At 64.2% G+C, this 27,286-nt stretch overlaps 2 protein-coding genes across 2 annotated transcripts in view; one reads left to right on the top strand and one right to left on the bottom strand.

Annotated features, from left to right (window-relative positions):
- Positions 1-9,274, top strand: part of STK32C (serine/threonine kinase 32C) — a 71,830-nt gene extending 62,556 nt beyond the window's left edge. The window contains exons 9-12 of the mRNA XM_055560024.1: positions 688-813; positions 887-1,018; positions 7,609-7,676; positions 8,627-9,274. Coding sequence (XP_055415999.1) covers positions 688-813; positions 887-1,018; positions 7,609-7,676; positions 8,627-8,753 — 453 coding nt within the window. The 3' untranslated portion in view covers positions 8,754-9,274. The remainder of the gene's footprint in view (positions 1-687; positions 814-886; positions 1,019-7,608; positions 7,677-8,626) is intronic.
- A 1,306-nt stretch (positions 9,275-10,580) lies between these two features.
- On the bottom strand, positions 10,581-25,458 carry DPYSL4 (dihydropyrimidinase like 4). The gene is made up of 14 exons (XM_055560167.1): positions 25,313-25,458; positions 21,817-21,905; positions 21,106-21,290; positions 19,038-19,202; positions 17,581-17,642; positions 17,304-17,384; positions 16,027-16,095; positions 15,478-15,598; positions 14,433-14,589; positions 14,081-14,222; positions 13,288-13,458; positions 12,815-12,994; positions 11,882-12,047; positions 10,581-11,272 (listed from the first exon to the last, which is right to left on the bottom strand). Exons 1-14 carry the CDS (start codon positions 25,349-25,351, stop codon positions 11,181-11,183), a joined length of 1,719 nt encoding a protein of 572 aa, XP_055416142.1. The 5' UTR covers positions 25,352-25,458; the 3' UTR covers positions 10,581-11,180.
- Between the last annotated feature and the right edge of the window lie 1,828 nt (positions 25,459-27,286).

Genomic DNA, 27,286 nt, shown 5'->3' with positions numbered 1-27,286 from the left:
CCCTTACCAGAAGCAAGCAGAGAAGACCCCAGACCCCCCTGCCTGTCCCGGGCTGCGAGCACATGTCTGCAGCAGTCCCGGGGACGCAGCCCGTAGAGACCTGAGGCGGTGGTGCTGCCTCTGGCGTTCGGCTCCCGGGGTCCAGGGCTGGGCCGGGTCGCCCCCCGGCCGGCCAGCCAGCTCCGTCCTCAGAGCGGTGTGCCTCAAACGCACTGTGCCCAGAGGCCTCAGGACAAGCGAGGAGGGGCGTGCTGGACACGCGTGGCCCAGGGGGCAGGTCCTGGCCGGTGCCCGGAGACCCTGGTCCTGGCAGTGTGGCCAAGCACCTGGAGGCCTCCCACCCCCGAGAGGGGCTCTTAACCAGCCTTCACCACATGCCGCTGTGTCCACACCGGCCCAGGTGGCTCCAAGGGGCACCGTTCCCCCACAGGCCCAGGTGGGGGTGGGGAGGATCCACACGCCTTGCTGGGGAAACCTCGGCCAGGTCTCTGGTACTCCCCCTGGAAGGGGCGGCTGTGATGGTCGCCAGTCCTGCAGGGCCGCCCTGGGCCCGTGAGCGTTAGTCCCATCCTGTTGCAACGCTGGGCCGGTGACCGAGAGCAGTGAGCCGGGCTGCAGCCGCTGCCTGCTGGTGGGTCTGGGGAGACGAGACCTGTGCCGGGGCTGCTGACCAGAGCCTTGTTCCAGCTGCTCACTGTGAACCCCAAGCACCGAGTGTCCAGCCTGCAGGACATGCGGGCGGCCCCTGCTCTGGCTGGCGTGCTGTGGGCCGAGCTGAGCGAGAAGAAGGTGGAGCCTGGCTTCGTGCCCAACGTAAGCCCACGGGCCTCGGGTGGCCAGGGCGGGCGAGGGCGGCTGGGCACCAGCTCAGTGCCATCTTCCACAGAAAGGCCGCCTGCACTGCGACCCCACCTTCGAGCTGGAGGAGATGATCCTGGAGTCGCGGCCGCTGCACAAGAAGAAGAAGCGTCTGGCCAAGAGCAGGTCCCGGGACAGCAGCAGGGACAGCTGCCCGTCGGTGAGTGCAGCCCGGCCCCCAGCCGCCTCTGCTCTGGCCCCTCAACCCCTCCTCCGTGGTGGGGGACAGAGGCCCTCCTGCCTGCCCAGCTCTGGAGGGTCATATGGGGCCAGGCTCTGCCTCCGTGGTCTCGGGGTCATTTCCCTGCGTGTGTGTGCACTTGTGTGTGTGCATATGTGTGTGCGCACTCGTGTGTGTATGTGTTTGTGTGCATGTGTTTGAGTGTATCTGTGTGTTTGCATGTGTACACACCCATGTGTATGTGCATGCATGCCAGTGCACCTCTGTGTGTGTTTGCGTGTGAGTACACTCATGTGTTTGTATGCATCCGTGCACATGTGTGTGTCCATGTGTGTCCATGTGTCTGTGCACTCCTGTGTATGTGTTTGTGTGTGACTGCACTTGTGTGTGTGCACATGCGTGTGCATATGTGTGAGTGTACTCGTGTGTGTGTGTTCGTGTGTGTGAATGCATGTGTTTGTGTGGGAGTACACTCGTGTGCATGTCTGTATGTGCACATATGTGTGTGTACATCTGTGTGGGCATGTCTGTGTGCTTCTGTATGTGTATGCGTGTGCATACGTGTGCACGCACATGTGCGTGTGTCTGCTTGCAGGCGTGTGAGTGCATGTGTGTGTGTGTGTGTGCGTGCACACGTGTACATCTGTCTGCCTCTTCTCATGAGGACATCGCTCACACTGGGTGGGACCCCGAGTCCAGGGTGAGCACCCCATGCACTTGATCGGTGGCATCTGGAGACTTCGTCTCACATTCCCAGGAATGGGGTCAGGACCCCACCGTGGGGCCGTGGTGTAACGTGCCGCAGCCCCCGCAGTCCTGCCCTTGGAAGTAGGGGTTCCCCCCGGGAGCAGAGGATCCAGCTTGGGCCTGTTCCCAGGATCCGGCTGGTGTTCCCAAGACAGCTAGGGCTGCAGGAGTGGATGGCGGGGTCACAGCGGCGACACTGTAAGCCCGCCACCGTCCCCCTGCCCCTGGGCCCAGCGGAGCCTATGAGGACACCCTGGGGAGCGGCTCTCATGCCTGGGGGACCCTGTGCGGCCCCATGCCCGGGTCCTGGGCAGAGATGGGCGCCAGCTCCTCCTCGGTGCAGGGGCCTCCCTGGAAGCCTTGGCTCCTCAGGGAACAGGTAGGTGGGCTCCCATCCCCTCCCCTTTCCGTGGGCTGCTGACGGCGGCCCCTGGTGTCCGGCGAGGGCACTGCAAGCTGGTCCAGCTTTGTTTATTTATTATGGCTCTAGGAATTGACCTGAAGTCGCTCAGTTGTGTAACTCTTTGAAACCCCATGGACTGTAGCCCACCAGGCTCCTCTGTTCATGGGATTCTCCAGGTCAGAATACTGGAGTGGGCTGCCATTTCCTTCCCCAGGGGATCTTCCCGACCCAGGGATCAAACCCAGGTCTCCCACACTGTAGGCAGACTCTACCATCTGAGCCACCAGGGAATTCCTATTGGGTCTTAAACTTACCTGGTGCCTCAATGGTACAGAATCTGCCTGCAATGCAGAATACTAGGGTTTCATGCCTGGGTTGGGATGATCCCCTGGAGGAAGGCATGGCAACCCATTCCGGTCTTCTTACCTGGGAATTCCATGGACAGAGGAGCCTGGCGGACTAGTCCGTGGGGCCGCGCAGAGTCGGATGATTAACACTTTGTCACCGTGGGGTCTTAGCTACAACACTGATTTGTTGCAGCATGTGGCATGTGGGATCTTAGTTCCCGACCAGGATTCTGACCTGCATTCCCTCATCAGAAGGTGGATTCTTAACCACTGGACCATCACAGAAGTCCTGGCTCTTCTTTTCTTCTTGCTGTCAGACTGGGAGTGATGGCTTACAGTTCTTTATGTGAAGGAGTTGAAATCAACACTCCTTTTTTCCACTTTTTATTGTTGACTGATAAGTGTGATTTATTTACATTTCTGCACACAAGTGCCTTAGGAAGATGATCTTAAACATCTTCTTCCGGCCTGAGGGCTTTCTCCGCTCGGGTCGGCACCGTCTGCAGCAGCGTCTCCGGTTCTGATGAAGCCCCGTCTGCGTTTCTTTCCTTGCGTGCTTTTGGCGTCATTGCTAGGGCGCCACTGCACCACCTGAGCTCACAGAGACGTCCCCTTGTGCTTTGCTCTAAGTGTTCTGTAGTCTTCTCCCTTATGCTTGAGGCTCGGGTCCATTTACAGTTAGTTTGATGCACAGTGTCAGGTAGGGCCCAGCCTGACTGTTTTGCATGTGGACATGCGTCGTCCAACTGCTGTTTGGGCTCATCTTTCCCCCATTGAATTGCTTGGCATCATTTTCAAAGATGAATTGACCATGAATGGAGGGGCCAGTTTGTGGACTTGCACGTCTAGCCCACGGATCCGTGTGTCTGTCCTGCCGGGTCCCCCCTGCCTTGACGACTGGGGCTCTGGTGAGGTCTTGGGTCAGCAAGTGTGGGTCCTCCAGACTGTTCTAATTTTGCAAGATATTTCAGCTCCTATGGGTCCCTTGCATCCCCAGGGCATTCTGAAGGGCTTAAGAATTCTGTCTGAGTTGCTCAGCAGGTCATTTGCGACAAAGTTAAGCATTGGCACCTGGTCTGCATGCCCGGGCCCTGTCTCTGCCCACCTTGGGTGACATCTGCGGTCAGGTGCTGTGGGCACTGGCATTGGTAGGGCCCGCGGGTGTCTGCCCCGAGGACTGTGTGCAGGGAGCAACCACTGGCACAGTGGTTAGGGGGTGGGGTGTTGGGGGGAAGCAAGGCTGGGTTTCAACGGAGTCCAGGGAGAGCGGCCTGACCTGCAGGGACCTGAGTGTGGGTTATGCCCTGTGCCTGGCAGTCATCAGCAAGGAGCCCCAGAGGGTCATGCGTTTCTGTAGCCTCCTGAGTCTGCATGGCAAAGGCTCCAAACGCCCTAGCAGGCCATGGGACCACCCACGTGTGCCGCTAGGAGGAGAGGGGCTCCAGAGCTGGACGGGCCACGCCCCAGAGCCCCGGCTGACAGCACATGCGCACAGCACGCACCTCGGGAAGGCGGGGCCCTGGGGCGCGTCGCTGCCCACACAGTCCGTCCGCCTCTGATGCCGCTCCGCCCTCCGAGCGGCTCCTTGGGCCGATTCTCCTCTCGTCCTGGGAGAGCCTGGGCGAGGGAGGGTGCGAGACGGAGCCCAGCTCCTCCCCGCCCACCGACCCCCGGACGGCGGCCAGTCCCTCTGCGCCCGTCGCCCGCCCCAGCCTCGCTCCCCTTCACCCGCATCCTGCGCCTCCCTTGGTCTCCGGGCATCTGGGGTCACCTCCTGCCTTGACCTCGCCCCCGCCTCTGAGTAGCCCTTGTCTTCAGTCCAGCGCTGACTCAGGCCGGAGTCTGTGCCCCTGTCCAGTCATCATCAGCTCTGTCAGGGTTGATGACCTCGTTCAAGTTGAAAAGTCCTAAGTCACTTTGCGTTTACTCCCCCTCACCTCCTGAACATCACCGCTCAGCCTGTCTTGCCCTATACGGGCTCAGAGCACTCAGGTCAGTGCCCAGTCGGCAGTCGTCCGGCACAGAGCCTCTCTTATAACTCAGTGTTGACTTACAAATACTGAAAGTGAAAAAGGGCGCGTCTGGGCCCAGGGTGGGCGTCAGCGCCTCAGTTGCTCACCCTCGGGGTCGCGGGGCTGACCAGCAGCCACGAATGCCGCCCAGCATCGCATCGGAGGATCGGATCCCGTGTCGTCAGCCCGGAAAAGGTCCAGGTCAAAATTGGAAAGGCCCTCTCTGCTGTGTGTCGCTTTCACACCCCTCTCAAGTCAAGAGACTCCAGACGTGGTAGCTGGGGGCCGGCTCGATACTCAGTCCTCCTCGGTGAGTGCAGAATAGCGCCCGCCCTCTGTGCTACGGGCGTCGGGAGGAAAGCCCTGAGGTCAGGGCCGTATGCCGCAGCCGGCAGCCCTGTCGATCAGCTCTGGGAGGGCCCGAATCACGCTCCATAGCGGCACCTGGCCCACCACTGGGTTGAGATCTGTCCCTTCTCCCCCTCCTGCCACAAGCCAGCTGATCTCCGCAGGCCAGGCTCATGAATTAAATGGAAAAACAACAGGAGTATCATCCTCGGATCCACGTTGTGCTGTGCTTAGTCCCTCAGTCATGTCCGACTCTTTGACCCCATGGATGTAGCCCACCAGGTTCCTCTGTCCATGGGATTCTGAGGGAAGAAGACTGGCGTGGGTTGATATCGCCTCCTCTGGGGACTCTTCCTGACCCAGGGATCGAACCCATATCTCTTGTGTCTCCTACATTGGCAGGCAGCTTCTTGAACACTGCTTGAAGCCCCCAGATCCCCACAGATAAACACAAAGACTCCAAAGTCCTTGACGGTGGTGCTTCGCACTGCCATTGCGCTCTGGATGTGGGTTTGTTTGTTATTTCCTATCTAAGCTGCTTTTGGGAGACGCTAGTTTCAGGAGCTTTCACTGGGCTTTTCCATGATAATGTTATTAGCTGCTACTCCACAGGTCAAGGAACTAAGAGAATTCAGCCAGATGCCAAATATTAATACATCCTTCTTAGTTATGCATACAGCTGCCAGGGGGAGAAGCAGCCCCTGGTGGGCTGTGGGCCCCTTAGGGGGTCCACTGTAAGACGGACGTGGGCCAGGTATCAGCTCACACCGTATTCGGCAGCCCTCTAAACAGCCGGGCGTTTGCCCTCTCCCATGTGCAGATGCGCAGGGAGGTGGTCGCGGGTGCCTTTGGGAAGGACTGGAGCGTTGTGGCATGTACACTTGCTCGGGCCTTCCTGACCAAGAGCCTGCCCCTCCTCAGCCCACAGGTCCAGGTCTGAGATCTGGAAATGAGGGAAAGAATTGCAACTCTCCATCCAGGTGGCCGTCAGCCTGGTGCTCACGCACGCACAATCTGAGTGTGTGCGTGCACACAGGCACGTGTGTGTGAGCACTGGCCATCCACCTCTGACCCTGAAAGCACCGTGATCGGTTGGATACTCTCAGCATCCCAGGGGTCAGGGTGGCCTGCTTGCCTCTCCAGCCTGGAGGCCTGTTTCCATGGTTACACCCCCTTAAGGGTGGCTGAGTTAGGTGAGGTCAAGGCTGCCGCTGTCCAGGATCCCATCATGGCCTTTGGGGGACACTGTCCTGGAGCAGATCCTCCTGAACTACACGGGAACCACAGGGCTTCCCCAGGGCACCGTGTCCCCACCAGCTCGCTCGTCTCCTGGCTGGAAGGTGCGTCCCTCGGGCCCTCCAGAAGAATGCGGTTATCTGGGGGGTCCGTGGGTCTTTACTCTTGAGTGTGCTGGCCGCTCCAGCTGCCCACATTTCTAAGCCTTTGATCCCATCCCAGCATTCTTCTAAGGCCATTCTGAACCTTCTGACCGCTTCACTTGGGCTGCCCTTTCTTTCAGGTTTCCAAATTGCAGTGTATTAGGACGCACTCATGCCAGGGCTCCTGCAGGGAGTTACCCCCAAGTTGTGCAGGGCAGACTCCCCCTGTCCAGCCCCTCCCAGGCCTGTCCTGCCCTCTGGGCAACCAGTGCCTCCCTCCCCAGCAGGTCCAGTGCCTGCCTGCTGGGGCTACGCGTGGCTGCAGAGCCGGTGGGGCAGGGTGTGGGGGCGAGTGCTGTTTCATCTGCAGAAGTGGGAGGGGTCCCTCTTCTGTGGCTGGGGTGAGGCCCTCCCTCAGGCTCAGGAGTGTGGGGCATCAGGCTAACCCGCCCACTAGCATCCTCTCGGGCCCCTCCCACGTCCGAGGCCTACTCCTCCCCTATCAGAGCCTCAGCTGGATGCAGGAAACTTCATGGCTGAGTCCAGCCCTCTTAAGTTCTGTGGCTTGGACATCTCGGCCTGGTCTCCCGTGAGCTGTCCGGGCTGCCAGGCAGGGCGTCTCCACGCTGCGCCTTGGGCTACCATCTGGCAGCCCTGAGTCTGAGGCTTGGACACCCAGGGGCCAACCTCGACCCCCAGACCCACGGTCCCAGGGGCCAACCTCCACCCCCCAGACCCACAGTCCCAGGGGCCAACCTCAACCACCCAGACCCACGGTCCCAGGGCAAACCCACCACCCGCACCCTCTCCCGACACTCCTGAGGCAAGGGTCTCAGTAACCAGGGTTTCGCATGCCAGGGACCTATGACACGCCTTGGATCTGGCCATTGTGGGACTTACTCCAGTCCCCAGCCTGAGGCTCTGCTTCTTGAGACCACCCCTGCCGCCCACCTTCTTAAGCAGGTCCTGGAAGCAGAGCCTCAGCTGGGTTTGTGACCAGGGTCCAGTGACCAGGAGAACCCAGTGTGTGTGTGTGTGTGGGGGGGTGTGGAGGAGTGGCCCAGTGTGGCTTCTGGACGAGTCTGGCTCTGCAGACCCTGCGGCCGCCCCGAGACGGGGGTCGGGCGTCCCTCTGTCAGTGGCTAAATGGGGGTCACCGGGAGACCCCCGCCCCTGTGCGCTCTGGTTGCCTGGGGCAGGGTGGGCTCCTCAGAGAGCCAGGGCTGGAGAAGGCAGGCACACGGGAGTAGCAGACCGGGGATGCCCAGGAACCTCCCTGCGGGACGTGAGGGACGCTGACAGGCGCCCACTCGTGTGTCTTTCTGACTAACAGGAGAATGACTACCTTCAGGACTGCCTCGATGCCATCCAGCAGGACTTTGTGATTTTTAACAGAGAGAAGTGAGTGTGCATGTTGGGGGCCGGTCACGGGGGCAGAGAGGAGTTTGGGGAGTGGAGCCAAGGCTTTCTGGCCGCAGTGGGCACATGGCCTCAGTGGGACTCGGAAGCCTGACCCCTGCCCTCCTCAGGAAGTCCAAGCAGCAGCCCTGGGGGGTGGGTGGGGGGAGGGCCCCGTGCAGGCTTGTGGGGGAGGGGCTCCTCGGCACTTTAAGGGCTAAGTTTGGGCATTTTCCACCAACGGGCAGAGTCTCCGGGGCAGACCCTGGGCGCACCACCCAGGTGAGGGGCCCCAGCTGTTACATCAACCTGAAACCCTCACTCAGCCACTCAGGGGCCAGGCAGGAGGGACGGGGCTCGCGGGCAGGGAGATACGGCAGGCCTCAAAGCGCTGGGCCACCTGCTGTGGTGGAGCAGGGAGGCCCAGTGCTGTGGGGCCCAGGGGAGGAGGGGCCGGATGAGATGCAGAGGACTTCCTGGAGGCGGCAGCCTTGATCTAAAAGCCGAACAGGGTTCACTGCTGCTCTGTCCTGCCCTAGGGTCCAGGATGACATAGGGACCCTGGTTTAGGACACTGGCCACCACCCTGGAGGTCAAGGCCTGGGTGGTAACAGGACTTGGCCAAGACTTTGTTCCAGAATTCCTGACCTGCCTCCTTTTAGCTTCTGGCTGGAAACCAGCTGAGACCCACCAGCCTACTGCCCCGAGCCCAAGGGCCATGAAGAGCCCGCAGAGGGGCCGGCTGGATGCCCCATGTGCCTGCAAGCCCCGCTGAGCCAGTGTGGCCAGAGGGGCTTCTGCCCAGGTGGACATGCCCAGGAGTGGTCTGTGTGGAGCCCCAGGCTACGCTCCTGAGGGGGTGCACCCTGGGAGTCCCTGGACAGGCCCTGGGCCAGCGAGCCACGTCCTGGGCTGCTGGCGAGGCTGCATAAAGCCCCCATGTGTCTCCGCAGGCTGAAACGGAGCCAGGACCCCACGCCCGAGCCCAGGGATGCGGTGGAGGCCTCGGTGGACAGCGAGGGCGTGCGCCCAGCCCTGCCCGCCTGCAGTGCCATCTGCCCCTCAGCCGGGAGCAGCTAGGCCGCCCCTGCGCACTGGCCGCGGTGTCAGCTCAGGCCCCGTCGGAGACCCGGAACTCCCAGAGGGACGGGGTGGCGGGAGGCCCAGCGTCAACTTTCCCAGGGAGCTGCGCAGCGCATCCAGGCCCAGGCCCCAGCCCAGGCCGGCGGCTCCAGGCACCCAGCTGGACGGCACCGGATGGTCTGACTGCCGGGTCTGCCCTCTGGCCCTCAGGGGCATGTGGTGTCAAGAGGCTGCCAATGTGGCTAAGAACAGGGGGCACAGAGGGTGGGTGCCTCCCGTGTGACGGTGGAGGGGGCCACAGCCCCTGCCCAGGCTCTCCCGGGGGCCTCTGGGGTCCTGCCCCACCCGCTGTACATAGCCCGCCCCCGCTGACCCTGCCGCTGGTGCCCGGGGTCCTCCCGGTTCTTATCCATCATGGGGGAGGGGCATGGGCCTGAAGAGTGTGTTATAGACGCGCATTCTGGTCGTTTCTGCCGTGTTTCTGTACAGTTTCCACCTCTGAGAAAAACAACATGAGAACCGCTTGGTGTCAGCTGGTTTGCGTGTTCCATGCCTGCTGCGGGCAGAGAACGCTCGTCCGTGACCCGGGGCGTTCCTACCGGGCTGGAGTCTCCTGGAGCTCTGGTCCTTGGCCTGGGGAGGATGCCCATCTCCTGTCCCAGAAACCCCAAGGCTGCTGTCGGGTTGGGGTGGAGGTGCGGCCTGCTGGGGGGCAGGGGCAGCACCCTGAAAACAGCCGGGACCAGAACGCTCCAGGCTGGAGCAGCTCACGGGCCCCCCTCGCCCAGAGTGGGGAGCCCACCTGGGGCCCCGGGGCACTGGGGAGCCCAGGTCTGGAGGCAGGCAGCGCCACAGGACGCCCGGTGGTGGTGCCAACCCCCAGAGGTTCTGGGCGGAGACCTGGTGATGTCAGAGGCGGGAACTGGGCGGGGGAGGCCGGGAGTTGTGTGGAAAGACGTATTTTGTGTGAGTGAGTGTGCACATCTCAGGTGCATTTTGAGGCCCTAAGGGACAGCGTGCCTGTTTCCTCAGTCAGTGGCCGGCCTGCGGGTGTGGCCTGGCCCCCTGACTGCCTTGTCTGTCCTTGGGGAAGGGGACGCTGGTGCAGTGAATGCTGGTCTCAGTGCAGCCCAAGGAGTCCAGCGCTGAGGCCTCAGTGACCAAACCAACTTGAGCAGGGGGACCACTGGGTGGACCTTCCCGGGGCTGCCCAGTCCAGCACGGTGCCCGAGAGGCCCAGGTTCAAAGTGGGGCTGAGGCTGGGCATGGAGGCCAGGGCACCCCAGAGGGGCTGGCCGCTTGAGGGGGGGCTGCCTGCCCTTCCTGGTGCTCTTAGGGTGGAGAGTGTCCCACACCTGGGGGACAGACCTGGCAGGATTTTTATGAGCAAGGCTGAGGCCAGGAGGCCAGCCCAGCAGCTCCATCTTCTGGAAGGTTCTGGGGGCAGCGCCATCCGTGGGTCTGGATCAGAACCCCAGCCTGCTCCGCCTTAAGTGGGCAGCACAAGCTCCCCACACGCCATACTGCCCCAAGCCCTGCTGGGCAGCTTGAGCCCACCAACTAGAACATGGGTAGGGGTCCTCCCAGCACCCCTCTCCTTCTGGGTGTCTGGCTCTCTGTGACCTACAGGCCTGTGGGAGGCAGAGCCCCTGCCCACAGCTCAGACCCAGCCAGCCCTGCAGTTGTCTGGTGGTCCGGCCTCCCAGCTGTCTAGAGGCAGGACCAGAGTGCTGCAGGATGTTCTCGAGGGTGCCGCACACGAACCCCTGGGGGATGGTGTAGGGGCAGAGAAGTCAGGGCTCTCCACACGCCAGTGGCTTCCAGTCCAGATGCCTTTAATCAACCTGGTTCCACGGGACTGGGGCCGCTGGGCAGCGGGTGGCATGCAGGTTCCTGACTACAGTGCCCTCGGCACACAGGACGGCGTCTCTAATCAACTACTGGGGACACAGGTCGTAGGAGAAGGAAGCACTCAGCTCGGGGCCCCTGGCCCTGGAGCAGGAAGGGCTCTAGGGACGGCGCCGGGGTCTGGTCCCGGGAAGCCTGAGACGTGCAGCTGCCCGCGCAGCAGCCCCGTGGGCCCCTGAAGTCACAGCAGCTCGGGCGGGGCCGGGACGGCAGCAGAGTCGGGGACGAGGGCACCATGCCCTCCGCCTTCCGTCCTGGGCGTCTCCAGAGGTCCCCGCCTTCCGAGGCCCCAGAGCTCGGGGCCCCTGAGCTGCCCCCACCAGCATGCCCAGCCCCTCTGCCCGCCCTGGCAGTGAAACCTCACCCGTTCAGCCTCTCCTGCGGGGGCTCCCTGTAACGGGCCGTGGGACCCCAAGGGGAGAGGTGCTGGGGAGGAGAAGGGAAGGCCAAGCACCTTTCAGAGTGGGCTCAAGGAAGGGAGGGAACAAGGAGGGGGCCGGCCGCCCGCGGCAGCTCCTAGGACAGCGACGTGATGTGGGAGCGGCCGCCAGGGGGCGCCATGATCTTCTGGGCCGTGCGCCGCGCGATGTGGTCGTCCGCCTGTGAGCCTGCGGGAGGGCGGGGCGGAGGCCGCGCTGGGGGGCAGGCAGACCCGCCCGCCACACCCCAGGGGCCAGGGCTGCAGACCCTACGCTCCCCGACGGCCTGGCGCCTCCCCAGAGCAGGTGCTCCCCCACCGAGGCCTCAGACGAGCAGGCTGGTGAGGCCAGGTGTGCCGGTGGCCGGAGCCCACAGGTCAAGGCCGGCCGTCCGGGAAGCCTGTGCGGAGGGGCACAGGCGAGGCCAACACCAGCGTCCCTCCTCCGGGTCTCGCCCTGCACGGGCCCGGGATGAGAGAGGGCTGGCCCCAGCCTTCAGGACGAGGCTGGATCCCGGAGGCCGGCAGGAACTGGACGTCAGGGGCTAGGTCGGCCCCCAGTCGGGCAGGGAGGGCTGGCTCTCTCTCTAGGGAGAGCCTGGCTCAGCGCCTCCCTGCAAATCCACACCCCACAGCCCAGACCCTCAAAGCAGAGGCTCGAGCTGGCGGCTACAGGTGAACCCCTGAGACCCCCAGCCCCCTTCCTTGTGCACCTCATGTGAGATGCCAGGGCTGGGGGCTGGGCACGGTCCTCGGGGCCCAGGCACCAAGGACACCGAGCACCCCAAGCTCCACTCACCGGACAGGCTGAACCCCGACTGGTGCAGGTTGCGGAAGGGGGGCATGGAGATCTTCCCGGGGCAGGACGCACGGGCCTGGGACCCAGTCCCTGGCTTGGTGGGTGCCATCACCTCATGGACCGGCCCATCGTAGAGGCCTCGGGGCACACCATGGATCTCTGCCAGCTGGGGGCCGAAGGGCTGGGTGTGAGGGGCACTGAGCCGACCCCAAGCTCGAGGGCAGGGCCCCCCACCCCCAGGGGTGTCCACCCGTGCGTGTGGACGCACACCCCCCTCCCCCGAGGCAGGCGGCATGCCCAGGGCAGGTCTGGGGGAGTGGGGGTGCAGGCAGCCTGAGACAGGAGCGCCGGCAGGTCAGGGTGGCCTCCGCTCCTGCCCTGGGGAGGAGCCAGTGCCGGTCCCAGCCCTGCCCGGGGGCTGTCCCTCCAAATACAGGTTCAGACGATGTCATCCTACACAAGTGGGAACGGGGCTGCGATAAAGCCAACCCGCGTGTGTGGTGACCACGCATGTGTGTGCAGCTGGGCCTGTGAGCACACGTGTGCACGCGTGAACCGCCTGTAGCGTGTGCAGGGCCTGGACAAACACCTGCACACCTGCCGGATGCAGCAGGCCGCTGGCCAAGCCCCGGCGAGGGACGGGGACTTATGGACGCTGTCTGAGCATCCCGCTCTCCTTCCCGAATTTACTAAATGCTGGGTGACCTCTGCTAGGCTTGGTGGCTGTGTCCCCGGGGGCGGTCACTCAGGGTTTCCTTGGCCTCACGCCCGCAGTCTCTGCAGTGACGTGGGCGGCCTGGTCACGAACGCAGGCGAGGAACCGCCCAGATCGGTGAGGCCACCGTGCCTTTCCGACAGCAGGGCGGCCAAGGGCAGGCTGACCATGAGCAGGCCTGAGAGCTCCGCCTGCCCACCCGCCTAGCTCAGGCTCACCCGGTTTCGGGCCTTTATCCTCTTGTAGACGAAGTCAGGGAAGGTCTTGCGTGGGATGAAGCGGCCGGTCCCGGGGGTGACGCACAGGGCCCCGTCCTCCAGCACAACCCGGCCCTGACTGATGACCACGCTGGGGGCTCCTCGGCACTCCAAGCCCTCAAAGATGTTGTACTCCACGTTCTGGGGGGACAGCAGCCCTCTGAGCCCTCAGGAGGCCTTAGCACTGCTCAGAGTCTGGAGCCAGGGCCCCGGAGGGAAGCATCCACTCAGCCTGGGTTGGGGTTTCGGGGGGGCAGCTGTGCCTGCACCCCTGGCCCCTCAGGCACGTCTCCCGGGCACACAGAGCGGGTGAGCTCTCCCCCAAGACAGGGTCCCCCACCCCCGCTGGCCCTGCCCATCCCAGGATGTCCAGGATGGCCGCAGGTACCCCCCAGACCCCAAGCTGGCCCCCATGTGGGACCGGCTTCTCTCACCAGGCTGTGGCTCTTGGCAGAGATGATTCTCGTGGCCCGGGGGTTCCATATGACCAGGTCGGCATCAGAGCCCACGGCCACCCGCCCCTTCCTCGGGTAAAAGTTGAAGATTTTGGCCGCGTTCGTACTGGTCACGGCAACGAATTCATTCTCATCCATCTGCCCCGAGGCCTGAGAAGCCAGAAGGCGGGGTCAGGGGCAACCCTCCCCAGCAGCACGCAGGGTCTGGTCTCCAGGCTCCCGTGTGCACGCGCCGCCCTCCAGGCTGAGGGCAGCGTGCCTCAGTGAGGCCTGCAGGTCTGGTCCTCCCTTGGCACTGAGCCCATCTCCACGCTCACTTTGTGGGCAAGTGAATGCTGATGTTTCCACAATGACATCTGTCCCCAGAGGATGTGACTGGCCCCCGGTGATGGCCAGGAGCCTGGGGTCAGGGCCTCAGCCCGGGGGAGGGCTCAGGGCCAGGGCTGGTGGCACGGGGGCAGAGGCCCCAGGTGAGACAGACGTCTGGGGGAACCTCGGCCCTCCTGGGGAGATGCTGCAGAGTGTAGGGACCCCCTGTGCTCAGGGCCGGTGTATCAGGACCAGGGCGGGGCCTGGCTACGTGGAGTCTCCTCTGGGGGACTAGAGCAGAATGTCTGGGGACCCCAGGGTGACCGGGCTGGGGGGGACAGCCTGGAGCCCGCCCGCCCTGAGCTCCTCTCCACGCAGAGACTTTGCTCATCCAGGGGCTTCCCTTTGTGGTCCCGCCAGCTCCTCCATGGGGAGGGGTCCCACGGCCCTTCATCTCACCCACCACACACTTCTCCCAGACCACGGACATGCGCTCCTCCACGCCGTTGGTACCCTCGGGGATGAGCGTGAAGTTGTCCCTACCGACGGCCTTCTGAGCAGTGGTGAAGGTGCAGTGGGCGCTGCCAGTCACCTGGAGGTCCCCGCTGCAGAGAGCCGGGGTCACAGGGGCCCAGGGGGCCCGTCCTCCCTGAGCACCCCCACCCCACGCCCGGCCACAGGGTGGAGTGTGCCCACAGGGCGCGGCCAGGAGGGGGGCGCAGGCTCCCTGGATGGGGGGCCCAGGGACTCCTGCCTGGACAGCAGGGTGGGGGAGAGCCCCACAGCTGGGGGGCGCAGGGCCAGGGGCTCCCTACCTGGACAGCAGGGCGGTGAGGTGGTCCGCGGTGCTGGGGTCCGGGCTGATGGGGGGCGACGTGACGAAGGCGGCGGCCTTGGCCCAGTTCTTGCTCCAGTACTGCGAGCCGTCCGCACCCAGGCCGGCGGTGATGGGCTCCCCGAACACCACCACCCCTGTGGCAAGGCGTGAGCGGCACCGCGGCCGCAGGACCATCCCCCACCCCCGCCACGGGCTGGGCCAGGCCTCCCACCATGCTGCCCTTCAATTTCCTGACTGCGAGGACTGCTCCCTGACCCGGGGCACCTGGCCTGCCCGGGGCTCCTGCGGGGCCGCTCTGCCCCCGCCTCACTCTGCCGGGGCACAGACACACCGGCTGCCCCGCCTGCCATGGACCTGCCTCCTCCACGGCCCGGCGTCCAGCCAGACGGCACCTGGCTCCAGACCCACGCCCGCGCCAACCCGGGAGGTGTCCAGGGAGCAGCAGCTTGGCCCGAGGGTCAGCTGGGCGAGGCTCTTCACACAACCCAAGGGTGCAGGCTTACACACCACACCGCACACACCGTACACACCATACACACACACACATCACATCAGCACCACACACACACACAGACACACATCACATAAGCACACACACACACCACACACACACACATATCACATCAGCACCACACACACACACACACCATACACACACACAGACACACATCACGTAAGTGCCCACACACACACACACCACACACACACACAGACACACATCATGTAACACACACACACACCCCCCACACTCACACACACACAGTACGGCTCTGACACGCACTTCTATGCACACAGGGCCCTTAGCCCCATGTGTGATTCAAGGCCCCTGTCAGGTCCCACTGCTGTCTGGACAAGAGGGAGTCTCAGGCCACCCCCATAGGCCACACCCGCAACCCTCACAGGAGAGGCCCCTGAGGAGGCCGGCAGGCCCGCTGCATCCCCATGGGGCCACCCTGTGCCGCTCCGGGGGGCTGTGGACAGGAGCGACCCCCAAGCCCCTCCCTGCTCCAGCCAGCACCCACCTCGCCGCTTGGCCCGGGCGATCACATCGGCCGCGGCCTTGCTCATGACCTTGGTGACGTACAGGGGGCAGCTGGCCTGCCTGGCGATGGTGACGGCGCGGTACACGGCCTCGGCCTCCACCTGCAGACGGGCTGCTCAGGCCGCGCAAGAGCTGGGGCTCCTGACCATAGTGAGCCCGCAACGCCCCGGCCACCCACAGATGCTGGGCCCAGAGGGGCACCCGGGGGTCGAGACCCCAGCCTGGGGCTCCTGACTGCAGTGAGCCCATGACACCCTGGCCACCCACAGATGCTAGGCTCAGAGGGGCACCGGGGGCCAGGACCCCAGCCTAGGGCTCGAGCCCTGAATCTGCGCTGGCCCGTGCCACCCCGGAGTAGACCACCCGCCCTCTCAGTCTTGCGTGCAGGCCTCAGCGCAGCCCACAGGCAGGGGGCCGGGAGCCCTGACTCACCCCCAGGCGAGGACAGTGGGGTCACAGTCCCACCTGGATGGGGCCCAGCCCGCCCCCGATGAAGGCCCATTGGGGTGCCCCACAGGCTCACACCTACCTCCTCGGGGTGGCTGAGCACGTGGCCCTCGGGGCCGGTGACACCGAGTTCCAGCAGCCGCTTCTGCTCCTAAACACACACCACATTTCAGCCTGTGAGTAAGTAGCGCGGGCCCCGGAGGGCCTTGCAGGGTGCGGTCCACAGCCCAGGACGCCTGACCCTGAGACCACCGAATCACCCACCCCGAGAACTTGGGGGGAGTAGAGGGGTCGCGCTCTGAAGGGGGTGACTCCGGCTCCCCGAATCACGGATGAGGGAGCCCCAGGGCTGCAGAAGGCCGAATGCGCCTGGGGTCGCAAGCCTCCTCAGTGAGAAGGTCAAGGCCCCCCAGCCTCACCTACTGCTGCTTCCCCAGCGGGTGTGTGCACGGGGTGTGTGGGCACGGGGGCGTTCACGGCCGGGGTGTGCACGCATGGGGCGGGGTTGGGGGCTCTGCACAGCCAGGAGTGGGGCTGTCTCAGGCTGGTTCACCCCAAGGTGAACAGCACCTCTGCACAGCACCCGCTGTGTGGACGAACTCGGGGTGGAGAACCGGGGAGGAGCCGACCAGAACAAGCCCCTCCCCCAGCACACACCTCCCACCCTCCTCCCGGCCCAGCCGCCCCGCCCTAGAGACACACGCAGCACGCACTGCCCGGAACCCCACATGCCCCTCCCGAGTGTCCCTGGCTCCTGGTGAGCTTGGGAACCGGAGAGGCCAGTGGGTCCCAGAAAGCTTCTCTGCGGGTCTGGAACGTCACGGGGCGGGGGTGTGCTGTGTGTGTGTGTGACTCCCCCGACCCCACAGACCCCCGGGCGGCTGGGAAGCTCCTCCGTGCCCCCTGCCACTGCCTGGACCCTGTGGGCACTGAGGCTGGTGGGCAAACAGTGGGGGCAGAGGCCTGGGCTTGTGGGGAAGGTGGGGCATGGGCAGAAGGGCCAGGGCCTCCCCAGGAAGCAGCCTCGACGGAGGACTGGGCCACAAACCCCACAGGTGCGCCCGTGGGCAGAAGGAACAGCTCTGTAGGGCCCAGTCCTGGGCCAGAGGGCACGGGAACCCGCCTCTGCGTTCCCTCCCACCCCAGGAAGCAACACCTCTGTTTTGGAGAATTTAAGGTCAGATGTGTGAGGATGAGGAAAGACCTGCTGTGGCCAAGAGCCCGCAGGCTCCCAGCAACCCCCCTGCCTGACCTTCGCCCTGAGCTAGCTATCACCCGGGCCAGGTTCCAGGTCCCCTCCCCGGGGTTTGTGGCTCTGCGTTCGCACGGCCAAGGGCAGGGTCACCCCACCAGCCCCACCTCGTCCACGATGTCCCCATTCTCCGCGTGCACTTGGGCCACGGCCCCCAGGTCCCGGATGACACTGAAGATCTCATAAATCTGGGGAGACGCAGGCGGACCACGTGGGGGTGAGGCCCCGCCCCCCCAGCACCCGCAGAGCCTGCCCCCAAACTCAGGACCACGTGGAGCTGAGGCCCCGCCCCCCAGCGCCCGCCCTGCCTGCCCCACCCCCTCAGGACCACGTGGGGGTGAGGCCCCGCCCCCAGCGCCCGCGGCCTCCCACCCCCGCCCCTACCTGGCCGTCTGTGCACTGGTGCCTGTCTTTGTACGCCATGAAAACCAGGAAGGAGTTCACACCTGGGGGGAAGCAGGAGAGGTCAGGTGCCAGGTGAGGGTAGCCTCTCCCAAGGGCCTCACCAGCTGGCCTGGCGGACCTTGGGCATCAGCCCCACATACTCCAGACCAGCCCAGACTGCGGCAGAGACATCCAAGTCCATCCAGCTCCTCGACTCTGAGGTGAGGAACCAACTGTTCCCTAGCAGCAAAGCAGGTGAGAACCCACACACCCTTCACTAATGCACTCCACACCCACTATCACTACCCCCCACGGCCCCTAACAACCCACCCCATCACTAACCCCCCACGGCCCCTCACACCCACCCTCAGCCATCACCAACCCCCCAGTGCCCCTAACATCCCACCCCACCCCATCACTCACCTCCCACCGGCCCTAACACCCCTCCACCCCATCACTAACCCGCACTGCCCCTAACACCTCACCCTCATCCATCACTCAGCCCCCATTGCCCCTAACACCCCCCACCCCATCACTAACCCCCACTGCCCCTAACCCCCTGCCCCATCACTCCCCCTCACTAACGGCCCCCCATCACTGCCCCCTGCCCCAGCAGCTCGGGGGTGGGGTGATGGCTGCAGGTTCCGGGTTTGCACCTCTGCTTTGAGCCGCCAGGCTGCAGGCCCCCAGGCCAGGTAGGGAAGGACCCAGGAGGCAGAGCTGCTGCCTGGTTGAGGCCCCCGCCTGCCCCAGGGTGAGGGCTCCTAAGTGCCAAAGGTCACGGGCCTGAGGTCCATCACTCTGGACGGAACCTCCCTGCCTCCGTCAGGTGTGCGGTGGAGCAGGCGCACCGCTTCCTGGGCTGAGAGACCAGTAGCCTCCCGGCCTGGCCTGGATTCTGATGCCAGCACCCCCGTCCCAGGTCCCATCCCTGCTGGCCCCTCTGACCCTGCCCTTCCACTCCCGGCTGTGAGCTGAGACCACACTCAACGCTGATCACCAGAGGTCAGTTACAACATCCACCTGACTTTCCTTCAAATCCACTATAAACTTTGATGTGGTTTTAGCTTCAGGGCTTTTGATTTAAAAAAATATTTAAGCCTGTTTATAAACCGTCCTGTTTCTGTTGAGGCAGCAGTAGAGGACTGTGGGTTTTAAGGCATCTCCTTCTAGAGGATCTTCAGGGCTAAGAAGGCTTATCATGCTTTTCCTTCGCCCAGGCCCAAGACACAAGGGGCACAAGCTGTGCCTGTCTTCCTGTGAAGAGAGCAGCCCCGGATGCGACCCCCAGGTGCGGGCACAGCTGACCTCTCAGCCCAGCACACCTTCAAATGGCTCTTGTCCAACTTGCCCCACACCCAGCCGCCTGCCCTGGAGTCAGATGGATGCAGCGTCCACCTGACCCCAGAAGCACAGGCCCCGCAGCTGCCCCTCCTCCTGGCTAGCCTCCTGCTCACCCTTGTCCCTGACCAGGGCCTCCAGCTCCTCTCTGGTGCTCTCGTGCCAGCGGGGGATGTCCACGTGCAGGGAGTAGTCACAGCAGGCCCCGCCGTCCGCTCGCTCTCGCCACTGCTCGTAGGCTGCCAGCAGGCTCACCCCCGCCTCGGGGAACACGTGGTCCACTGCGGAGACAGCGTGCTCAGCTAAGTCCCCCACTCTGGCCACCAGAACCGCCTGGGTCTCCAAGGGAGAATGGCTTCACGCTCCCAGGAGACCAGGAGGCATGTTTGAGAAAAGCAGAGGAGAGACTTAGAGCCTTATGTGGGGCTGGGGCTGCTGGGAACTGTCCATCTGTCCTGCCCCTTGTCCCCAGCCTCTTCCTGAGCAGAGAGAAGGACCTCCCTCCCCAGCAGACTCACCCTAAAGAGCCTGGCTGAATGAGGTGCGCCTGGCGGGCGGGGGTGGGGTGGGGTGCTGTCCACAGTGCTGAACCTGCGAGCCGGCCCACAGTGGCACGCGGGGCTGGCTTCCCTTGTGCCTCCCCGACCACACACACCATGGAGGGTCCCCTCCCACCCTGGAGAACCAGGGTGAGCACATGGACACTGCACTGTCCCCCTGGCCCCGCCAGCAACCCTGCGGCCATGGCCCACACCCCACTCACAACCTCTGCCGGGAGCAGGGAGAGAGCTGGGCGGGGTGGCCGGTGGGAAGGCATGCCCACCCAAGGTTACAGGTAGACATTGTGCCTCCCCGCACACCCCTCACGTGGGCCCCTCAGCCTCCCATGGCTCCATTGCACACCCAGGATGCTGTCCTGCGGGCGCTCATGGCTGCAGTCCCGCAGAGGCCAGCCCATGCCTACAGCACCTCCATCCTCACAGCCCATCGGACACCTCAGCACCAGCGGGAGACACAGCCAGGAGGGCGTCCCACTGGGCCCGGGCCCCCCGTGACCAGCAGGACCAAGGGCCTGAAAGAAGAGCGCTCCCTCATCAGACCGGGGGGGCGGGCCACTGCTGGGTTTGGCCACTTTATAGCTCAGTAAGCCACACCAGGCTGGGGCCTGTGAAGTCGGTCTGAGTACCTGGAGCAGCCCTTCCCGGGAGGCAGTGGCAGCGCCCACCATGTGCCCACGTGCACCTGGCAACCACGGGCCCCCTCTCACTCCACCCTCCCACCCCCTGCCTCCTGCCCAAATGTGCAGGGAAGCATGATGTTTAACCACGGGCTGCCTGAGGTCACCGCCAGGCCGCGGTGCAGCCAGGGTTGGACCAGGTCCAGCCCGAGCAGAGGCGCCTTCCTTTGGCGCTGTGGAGCTGATGGGTCTCAGGGAAGGAGAGGGGCTAAATGCTGGCTTCCTGTCCGGGCTCCTGAACTGACCACGAGCAAGTTCACGGTGGGAAGTGAACCCCTCACAAGCTGTGAACTGGGCTTCTCTGCCACGCATGGAGCTCAGGCACATCAGAACAGTGCTTGTGCCTGGTACAGGGACTCTGGGGGTTGTTGATCGGATAACAGTATTTTTATCATCCTTTCTCTAAAACACTGCCTCCACCATCTTTAGCTCTTCTGGACATGAGTTTCTGCAAACCAAGCCTCAGAGGAGGTGAGGCTCAGGAGCAAATGTGTCTGACATTTCAGGCAACGCAACCCCTGAACTTGTCCAAGGCACTTGAGTTTTCCAAACCAGGACCTTGGCCAGCTGCTGGCTTCCCGGGAAATAATCAACTATGGGCACATTCCATGGAAACCCCAGGAGCGCTCCAGCGCTGGCCAAGGCAGCACACGCAGGCTGAGGAACTGGGCTGGGCCATTCAGCACTTCAGGCACTCAGCACTTCAGGCACTCAGCACTTCTCAGAGTGAGTGCAGTAAAGAGGAACCATGGCTGATTCATGTTGAGGTTGGACAAAAAACAGCAAAATTCTGTAAAGCAATTATCCTTCAAAAAAAAATTATATTAAAAAAAAAGAGAGAAACAGCCCGAGAAAACTCCACCAGGGAAAGTGCTTGCTGCGATATGCAAGCCCGCCAGAGGCCCAGAGTTAGGACGGACCCCCCCGCCCCCACGGACGACACTCACATATCATGGTTGTGCCCCCCGCCAGGGCGGCCTTGGTCCCCTGGCAGAAGTCGTCAGCGGGGGTCATGCCCAGAACAGGCATCAGCAGCCGCGTGTGGACGTCAACTCCGCCTGGCAGGACCAGCAGGCCGTGGGCATCGATGGTTCTGATGCCCCCAGGGACAATGAGGTTTTCTCCAATTTGCCTGAAAGCAACAGAAATCCCACTGGTTAGGAAGAGCCCTGAGCAAATGTGAATGGGGCCCCTGGCAAGGCTGCGGAGCTGGGATGCCTGCCCTTGGGCTCCTGTCTTGGAGGCGAAGGGCAATACAGCCAAGGCCTAACTGGACCCGCCCCTGACATCGCAGGGGCTCAGGACAGCCAGCATGGAGGATCCCACCCTGAGCTGGTCACTGAGGTGTCCACTCGCAGCCTTGCTGACCAGAGGTTGGAGCTGCCTGACAGACACGAGCAGAGAAACGAAAAGGTGTGGTCAATAAGCATTTTTAAGCACCTACTGTGAGCCCACAGGTACTGAAGCTGTGATAACAGAGAAATAGGAAGCCTCGTCCTGCTTTCCAAGGCCTCGCTGAAGGTGCGGGAGGGGCTGGAGTTATTTCCAGGGAACGAGGTTGTGGGAAAAACCCTCACATGGATCTCGCCCAGAAGCAAGCTTCCGGGCAGCATGTGAGCAAGGTGTACACGGGTGACTGCGAAGAGGCAGCAACTCACTTTATCAGGCCATCCTCCACATACAGGTCAGCGTGAAAGGACTGGTCATCATTCACGATCTTCCCCCCTCTGATCAGGAGGCGGTCACTCTGTCCGAAACAAATAAACGGGGGCACATTGGCTCCAAACCGAGTGACCCAGCGGTACACTGAGCACCAGCTTCCCTCTGAAGTCACGATGGAACACACGTCTGCATGTGTCCTTTGAACACGGTCTGTGTGTGTGGGACCAGCACAGAGCCCGCAGGGTTGGCCACCCTACCCTGCGGCGGTGGCCCTCGGAGGCGGCTGCCCACAGGCCCTGCACGTGACCCACACCCACAGTCAGGCAGTCTGGCCTCACCGAAGACACGGGTGAACGGCCAGCCACCTTCCCGCGTCACCATGGCAAAGCCATGTCAGTGCGCGTAGCCGCGCGTTTGACCACTGGCACACCGTCACGTGTGTTGCCCAATTTCTAAAGCCCATGCCGAGGGGGAGGTGGGCCACGTCTCGCTTGGCCCTGTGGGCCTGGAAGGCCGGCCCTCCCTGTCCACCTGCAGAGGCGGCTCCAGCTGACAGCTGGGCCAAGCTCCTTCCAGAATCTCTGTGGCCTGCGACGGTGCCGGGAGGCGGGGGTTAGAGCAGGCCCCGGCAGGCAGGGCCCCCCGCAGGATGGCCACATCCCAGTGGGGGGAGACAGATGTCACACACACAGCCTTCACAGGCGGTGATGCTCATAAGCGCACAGAGGGACGTTTCGGGGCTGCCACAGGGACCAAGAAGGGCCTCTATGAGGAGCTGACATGGCTGTGACTCAGGCCCAGGCCAGGGAGCAGCCCGCGCAAAGGCCCGGGGCAGAGAAGAGCCTGGCTGATACAGGATGGGGGTGGCAGGCTGGGGTGGGACGTGCGGGGTCTGGGGGGTCAGTGGGCCACCGGTGGTGCCTCAAGCTGTGTCTAAGTGCCTGCGGAGAGATCACAGTGGCCTGGGTAGAAAGTGGCTCTCATGTTCAAGGACAGACACAGGTCATGGTTGCAGTGGTGTCCGTGTGTCTGGATGAGATGCGGGGGCCCCCTGGCTGGGATTATGGGGTGGATGAGAGATGGACTCCAGAGAGGCTGAGAGTCAGGGCGCAGGAGCTGATGACAGAGAGGCTATGGGGGTGCAAGCCAGGAAGGCACTGGGGTGCTCGTGGCTCTGGTGCCGCCTGGAGGTCGCCCCAAGGAGGTGAACAGTGTCAGGGAGTGTGGCTGTTAGGGGCATGCCGCGGCACGGAGCTGGGCCGCGATCGGTCCACTTCTGACGGTTGGGATGGAGGGGAGATGGGGGGCCGGTCACAGGCTGTGCAGGGTGCGGGGTGACGGCCGGGCCTCAGTGGAGCAAAATGGCGAGAAACACAGAAAGGGTGGTGGCTGAGAGCAGGTTCACGGGTGAGAACCCAGCCCTGTGGCACGTTCCCCCACAACCTTGAGCCTCACACTTCCTGGGGCTCAGATAGCCAGAACCACAGCTCTTTCACGGGGCTCTGGCCCTGGCCTGGGGCTCCTGGGTGCCCACCCAGGAGGCTGGGCTGGGACTCCAGCTGGGAGCTCTGGTTCTAAACCCAGCGTCAGCCTGAAGCCAGAACGGAAGTGTGCAGGGCACTTAGCAGCTCTCTCAGAGGCTGCTGAGGGGATAAATAATTCATGGCTTATGAGCCAGAGCACATCACTCTATTCTTATTAACATCTAACAGTTTGGGATGAATTCTCAGATTTCTATTGACTCAAAGTAGAACCTCCACCCCACAGTCTACAGGAGGGTGGCTAACAAGCCACAGGCCAGACGGGATCCCCAGCTTGTACAGTCTGCCCAACCCTGCACCAAGGATGGTTTGCATCTCATGTTGGCTGAAAGACATCATAAGAAGACTATATTGAGACTCATAAAAATTATATGAAATTCACATTTCAACGCCCATAGCTCAACTTTACTGGAACTGCCGCACCCATTCATTCCCGAGTCACCTAGATGGCTCTCCTACTGGGCTGGGTGGCTGCGCCAGAGACAGTGTGGGCCTCGAAGCTGAGAATACCTACTGGGTGCCCTGCCGCCAGCTCCAGTCTACGCCATGGACTGGCCCCAGCTGCCGGGGCCTCTCCCTGCTGGGTCCTCAGGGACTCACTGCCCAGCCCCCTGAGGACCAGGCCTGGCCCTGACCGGTCATATCACAAGGATTCACCTCACCCAGCTCCCAAGCCAGTGTCAGAGCCTGGCTGCCTCCTCCTGCAGGGTCCCCACTCCACTCAAACACGCCCAAGAAGAGGAAGGGGAAGGCTTTGGGCAGGAAGACGGTGGTTTGAGTCCCCACTCAACCCCCAGTTTTCAGACTTGGGCACTTTCCCAGGTTTGGAGCCAAGAGGGGAATGCAGCAGCCCTCAGGACCGGGGTGACAGTCTCCTGACCTGGCCATCTGGCCTCTGACCCACCCAGAGGTGGGGCCACCCTCCCCACCCTGTCCGGCCCTGGTGGGCTTCCTGCATTAGGTCAGAATCTGGGCCAGTCCTGAGGCAGGACCCCCTCCTTCTTCCCTGAGTGTCTCAGGATGTGAACTGGCAACCCCACGGCCCTCCCCTGAAGCCAAGTGCAGAGCTGGGGCTCAATCCGCGGGCTCCCAGGGGCAGGCCACCCCCGGGCCTCCAGGCACCTCCCTCCGTCTCGCCCTCCCCCTCTCCCTCTCCCCGCTGGGCTCCCGCCGCCTGGAGGGGGCGGCTTTGTTTCCTGGCAGCCCTGGGTGGACAGTCGGACTTCCCCCACCTGGGGCGTGTGGTGTTAGAGGGTCTTCTCCAGGGAGCCGAGCTGCCTGGGTGCCCGCTCAGTGACGAGGGAGCACTCTCCCCACCACCCTCGGGGCCGGGGGCCTCCAAACTCCAGCTCCAAGGAGGGCTCCGGGCGGCCAGGGGCTCCGGGGGCTCCCGGGGCTGGGGCTGAGCGCCGGCCTCAGGTGCTTTGTCTGGGACAAAGAGCTCCCGGTGCGGCGGGGGGGCACAGGGGCGGCCGAGGGGCGGGCTGCGCGGGAATGGCATCTCTGCACCCGAGGCCGGTGGCTGGACCAGCCTTGTCAACAAAGGGCCGCGCTGCCCGCCAACTCCGAGCCGGAGCTTAGAGAGAGGCCCCGCGGGGTAGGGGGGAGGCGCATCTGCGCTTTAGGAAGCGGGTCTCCCCGCCCCCACCCACCCCCAGGCCCGAGCCCTCCTCGACGCAGAGGGGGTCTCAGGGGAGCCGGCTCCCTGAGGGTGTCTAGCGCGGCGCTCGCGGGCCCCGCCGGCTGCGCGGGAAGGAGCTGGGCAGGAGGGGGCAGCGCCGGGACAGGGCGCAAGGTGAGGTGGGGGACGGGAGGGCCTGGACGCCGAGGGAAGGGGACCCGGCGCGCGGCCGGGAAGGTCCTCCCGGGGGCCCAGAGGCCAGGCCCCGCCCGGCGCAAGGGGCGGCAGGCGCGGGGCTGGCGGGAGCGGGGAGCGGGCAGCGGGGCTCACCGTGATCCGGGGGATGCTTTTCTTGCCCTGGAAGGACATTCTGCTCTTCCCGCCGGCGCCAACGTCTCGGTTGGCTCGGGCGGGGCGGGGCGGGCCTGGGGTCCCCGGCGGGGGATGCACCAGCTAGGCCTCGCGGGGGAGCCCACTGAGCCCGGGTGTGTACGTGTGGGCGGCCGGCTTCCAAGTGCGAGCGCGCCGGGCCGCTCAGCTCGGTTGCCGGCCCCGCCCCCGGCCCCGCCCCCGGCCCCACCCCCGGCCCACAGCTGCTCCCGGGTTCTCAAGCCCCGCCCCGGCCCGGCTCCGAGAGGCTGCGGTCAACTCCGGCTAGGCCCGCGCTGAGGCCGCTGACCAGCCCCGGCGGAGTCCGCAAGCGAACTCTTGCAGGCGGAGTGGGATGGGGGTGGGGGTGGAAAGACGGTTGCCACTGGTCCTGGCCAGTGTGTGGGCAAAGTTCCCCGCCAGCCCCCCGCCCAGGATGGACAGGGAGAGGGGTCCGGTAATGACCTGCCAGGCCCCGCTTCGCCCCTGGCCAGCCGGAGGCCCGCCACCAGCTCCCTGATGACCCAGGGCACCCAAGGCCACGGGGACCGAGTCTAGTCTAAAGTCCAGGCTGAGGATCTCAGGGAGCTGGACTCCGTCCTGAAAGATGTTTCAGGCCAAAGCTCGGCTCCTTCGAGGATTTGCCAGGGCAGGGCTGGCAGCGCCAGACCCTGGGGCCGGACAGTGGAGACACCTGCCTGTGAGACTGTCCAGGGCCAGCCCCGCGAGCCTTGAGGACAGGAGAGGGGCTGCAGGGACACACAGAGGACAGAAAGAGACCAGGAGACACAGAGAAAGATCTGGGCGAGCCCAGGACAAACAGAGCAGGAAAGCCCAGGCCTCGGGGGGTGCGGGCTGGGGAGGGGGCGGAGGATGGGGAGGTCCAGGCTTAGGCTCGGCCTGTCGTGGGGAAGAGGCCCTGCGGCCAGCGGTCGCGTCCCCGGGGAGGGGCTGGAGGCTCTCCGAAGAGGACGGGCCCCTGGATGGCTCCCGGGGTGGCCTCTGGGGTGGATGTGCTGGGCCTTAGGGACAGAGCCCGCGTCCCCCGTTCACCAGCCCCGCCGCCCGCAGCCACCGCACCGCGGCCACTACCTGCTGTGGGCCGTGGGCCTGGGCCGCGTTGGGCCCCTCTGGGAGACTCGCCGCGGTCCCCAGGCCGTCTCCACCTGGCTCGCTGGGACTCCCCGGGTAGCCGCTTGTGCCGCTGTAGGGCCCTCCGCCTCTCGGACCCCGGTGGCCGCCTCCCAGCGCATCCAGAGACAGGGTCTTGTTCTCAAAGGCGTCCTCCACGCAGCGGAAGACTCCGCCGAGCTTGGGGCGGGCCTGGGGGCTGCCCGTGCCCCGCGCCCCCAGGCAGGCGGGCAGAGCCCCTGCGGGCTCCTGCGGCCGCCTCGTTGCCATTGCGGGAGTGGGAGAGGGGCGGCCGGTCCCGGAGCCTCCAGTGGAGGAACTGAGCGCTGCGCGTAGACGGGGCGGACCCGGGCCCGGCGCTCCCCCCGCCCCTTTCCCTTTGCCTGCCCTCCACCCCCCACCCCCACCCCCACCCCCAACTCCCAAGCCTTGCTGGGCGCTCGCGCGGAGCCGGCGCTGTCCACGCGGCGGGTGCTGAAAGCTCCGGGTCTGGGCTGAGGGCGCGCTTTCTGCCCAAGCAAAGCCGCTTCGCAACGGGGTTCTGACCTCCCTTTCAACCTGCAGAAGGACCTGAGGAGAGGAGGCACGGAAAACAAAACAAAACAAAACAATTTTTCGAAACTTCAGCCACATTTCCAGGCCCCGTGGGCGATCCCAAGTCAGGCAAGGAGGCTCTGACTCAAACGTTTGGCGAGTTGGAAGGGCAGAGCAGGGGTGGTGGTGGTGGTGGTGGGGATGATGCGATCACGGAAGCTGATTCTGACTGCCTGGAAAAACAGACTTCGGGTATTTCCCTGGTGCTCC

This window comes from Bubalus kerabau, chromosome 22, assembly GCF_029407905.1.
Source record: "Bubalus kerabau isolate K-KA32 ecotype Philippines breed swamp buffalo chromosome 22, PCC_UOA_SB_1v2, whole genome shotgun sequence".
Classification (NCBI taxonomy): domain Eukaryota; kingdom Metazoa; phylum Chordata; class Mammalia; order Artiodactyla; family Bovidae; genus Bubalus; species Bubalus kerabau.
This window is presented reverse-complemented; position numbering and strand designations above follow the sequence as displayed.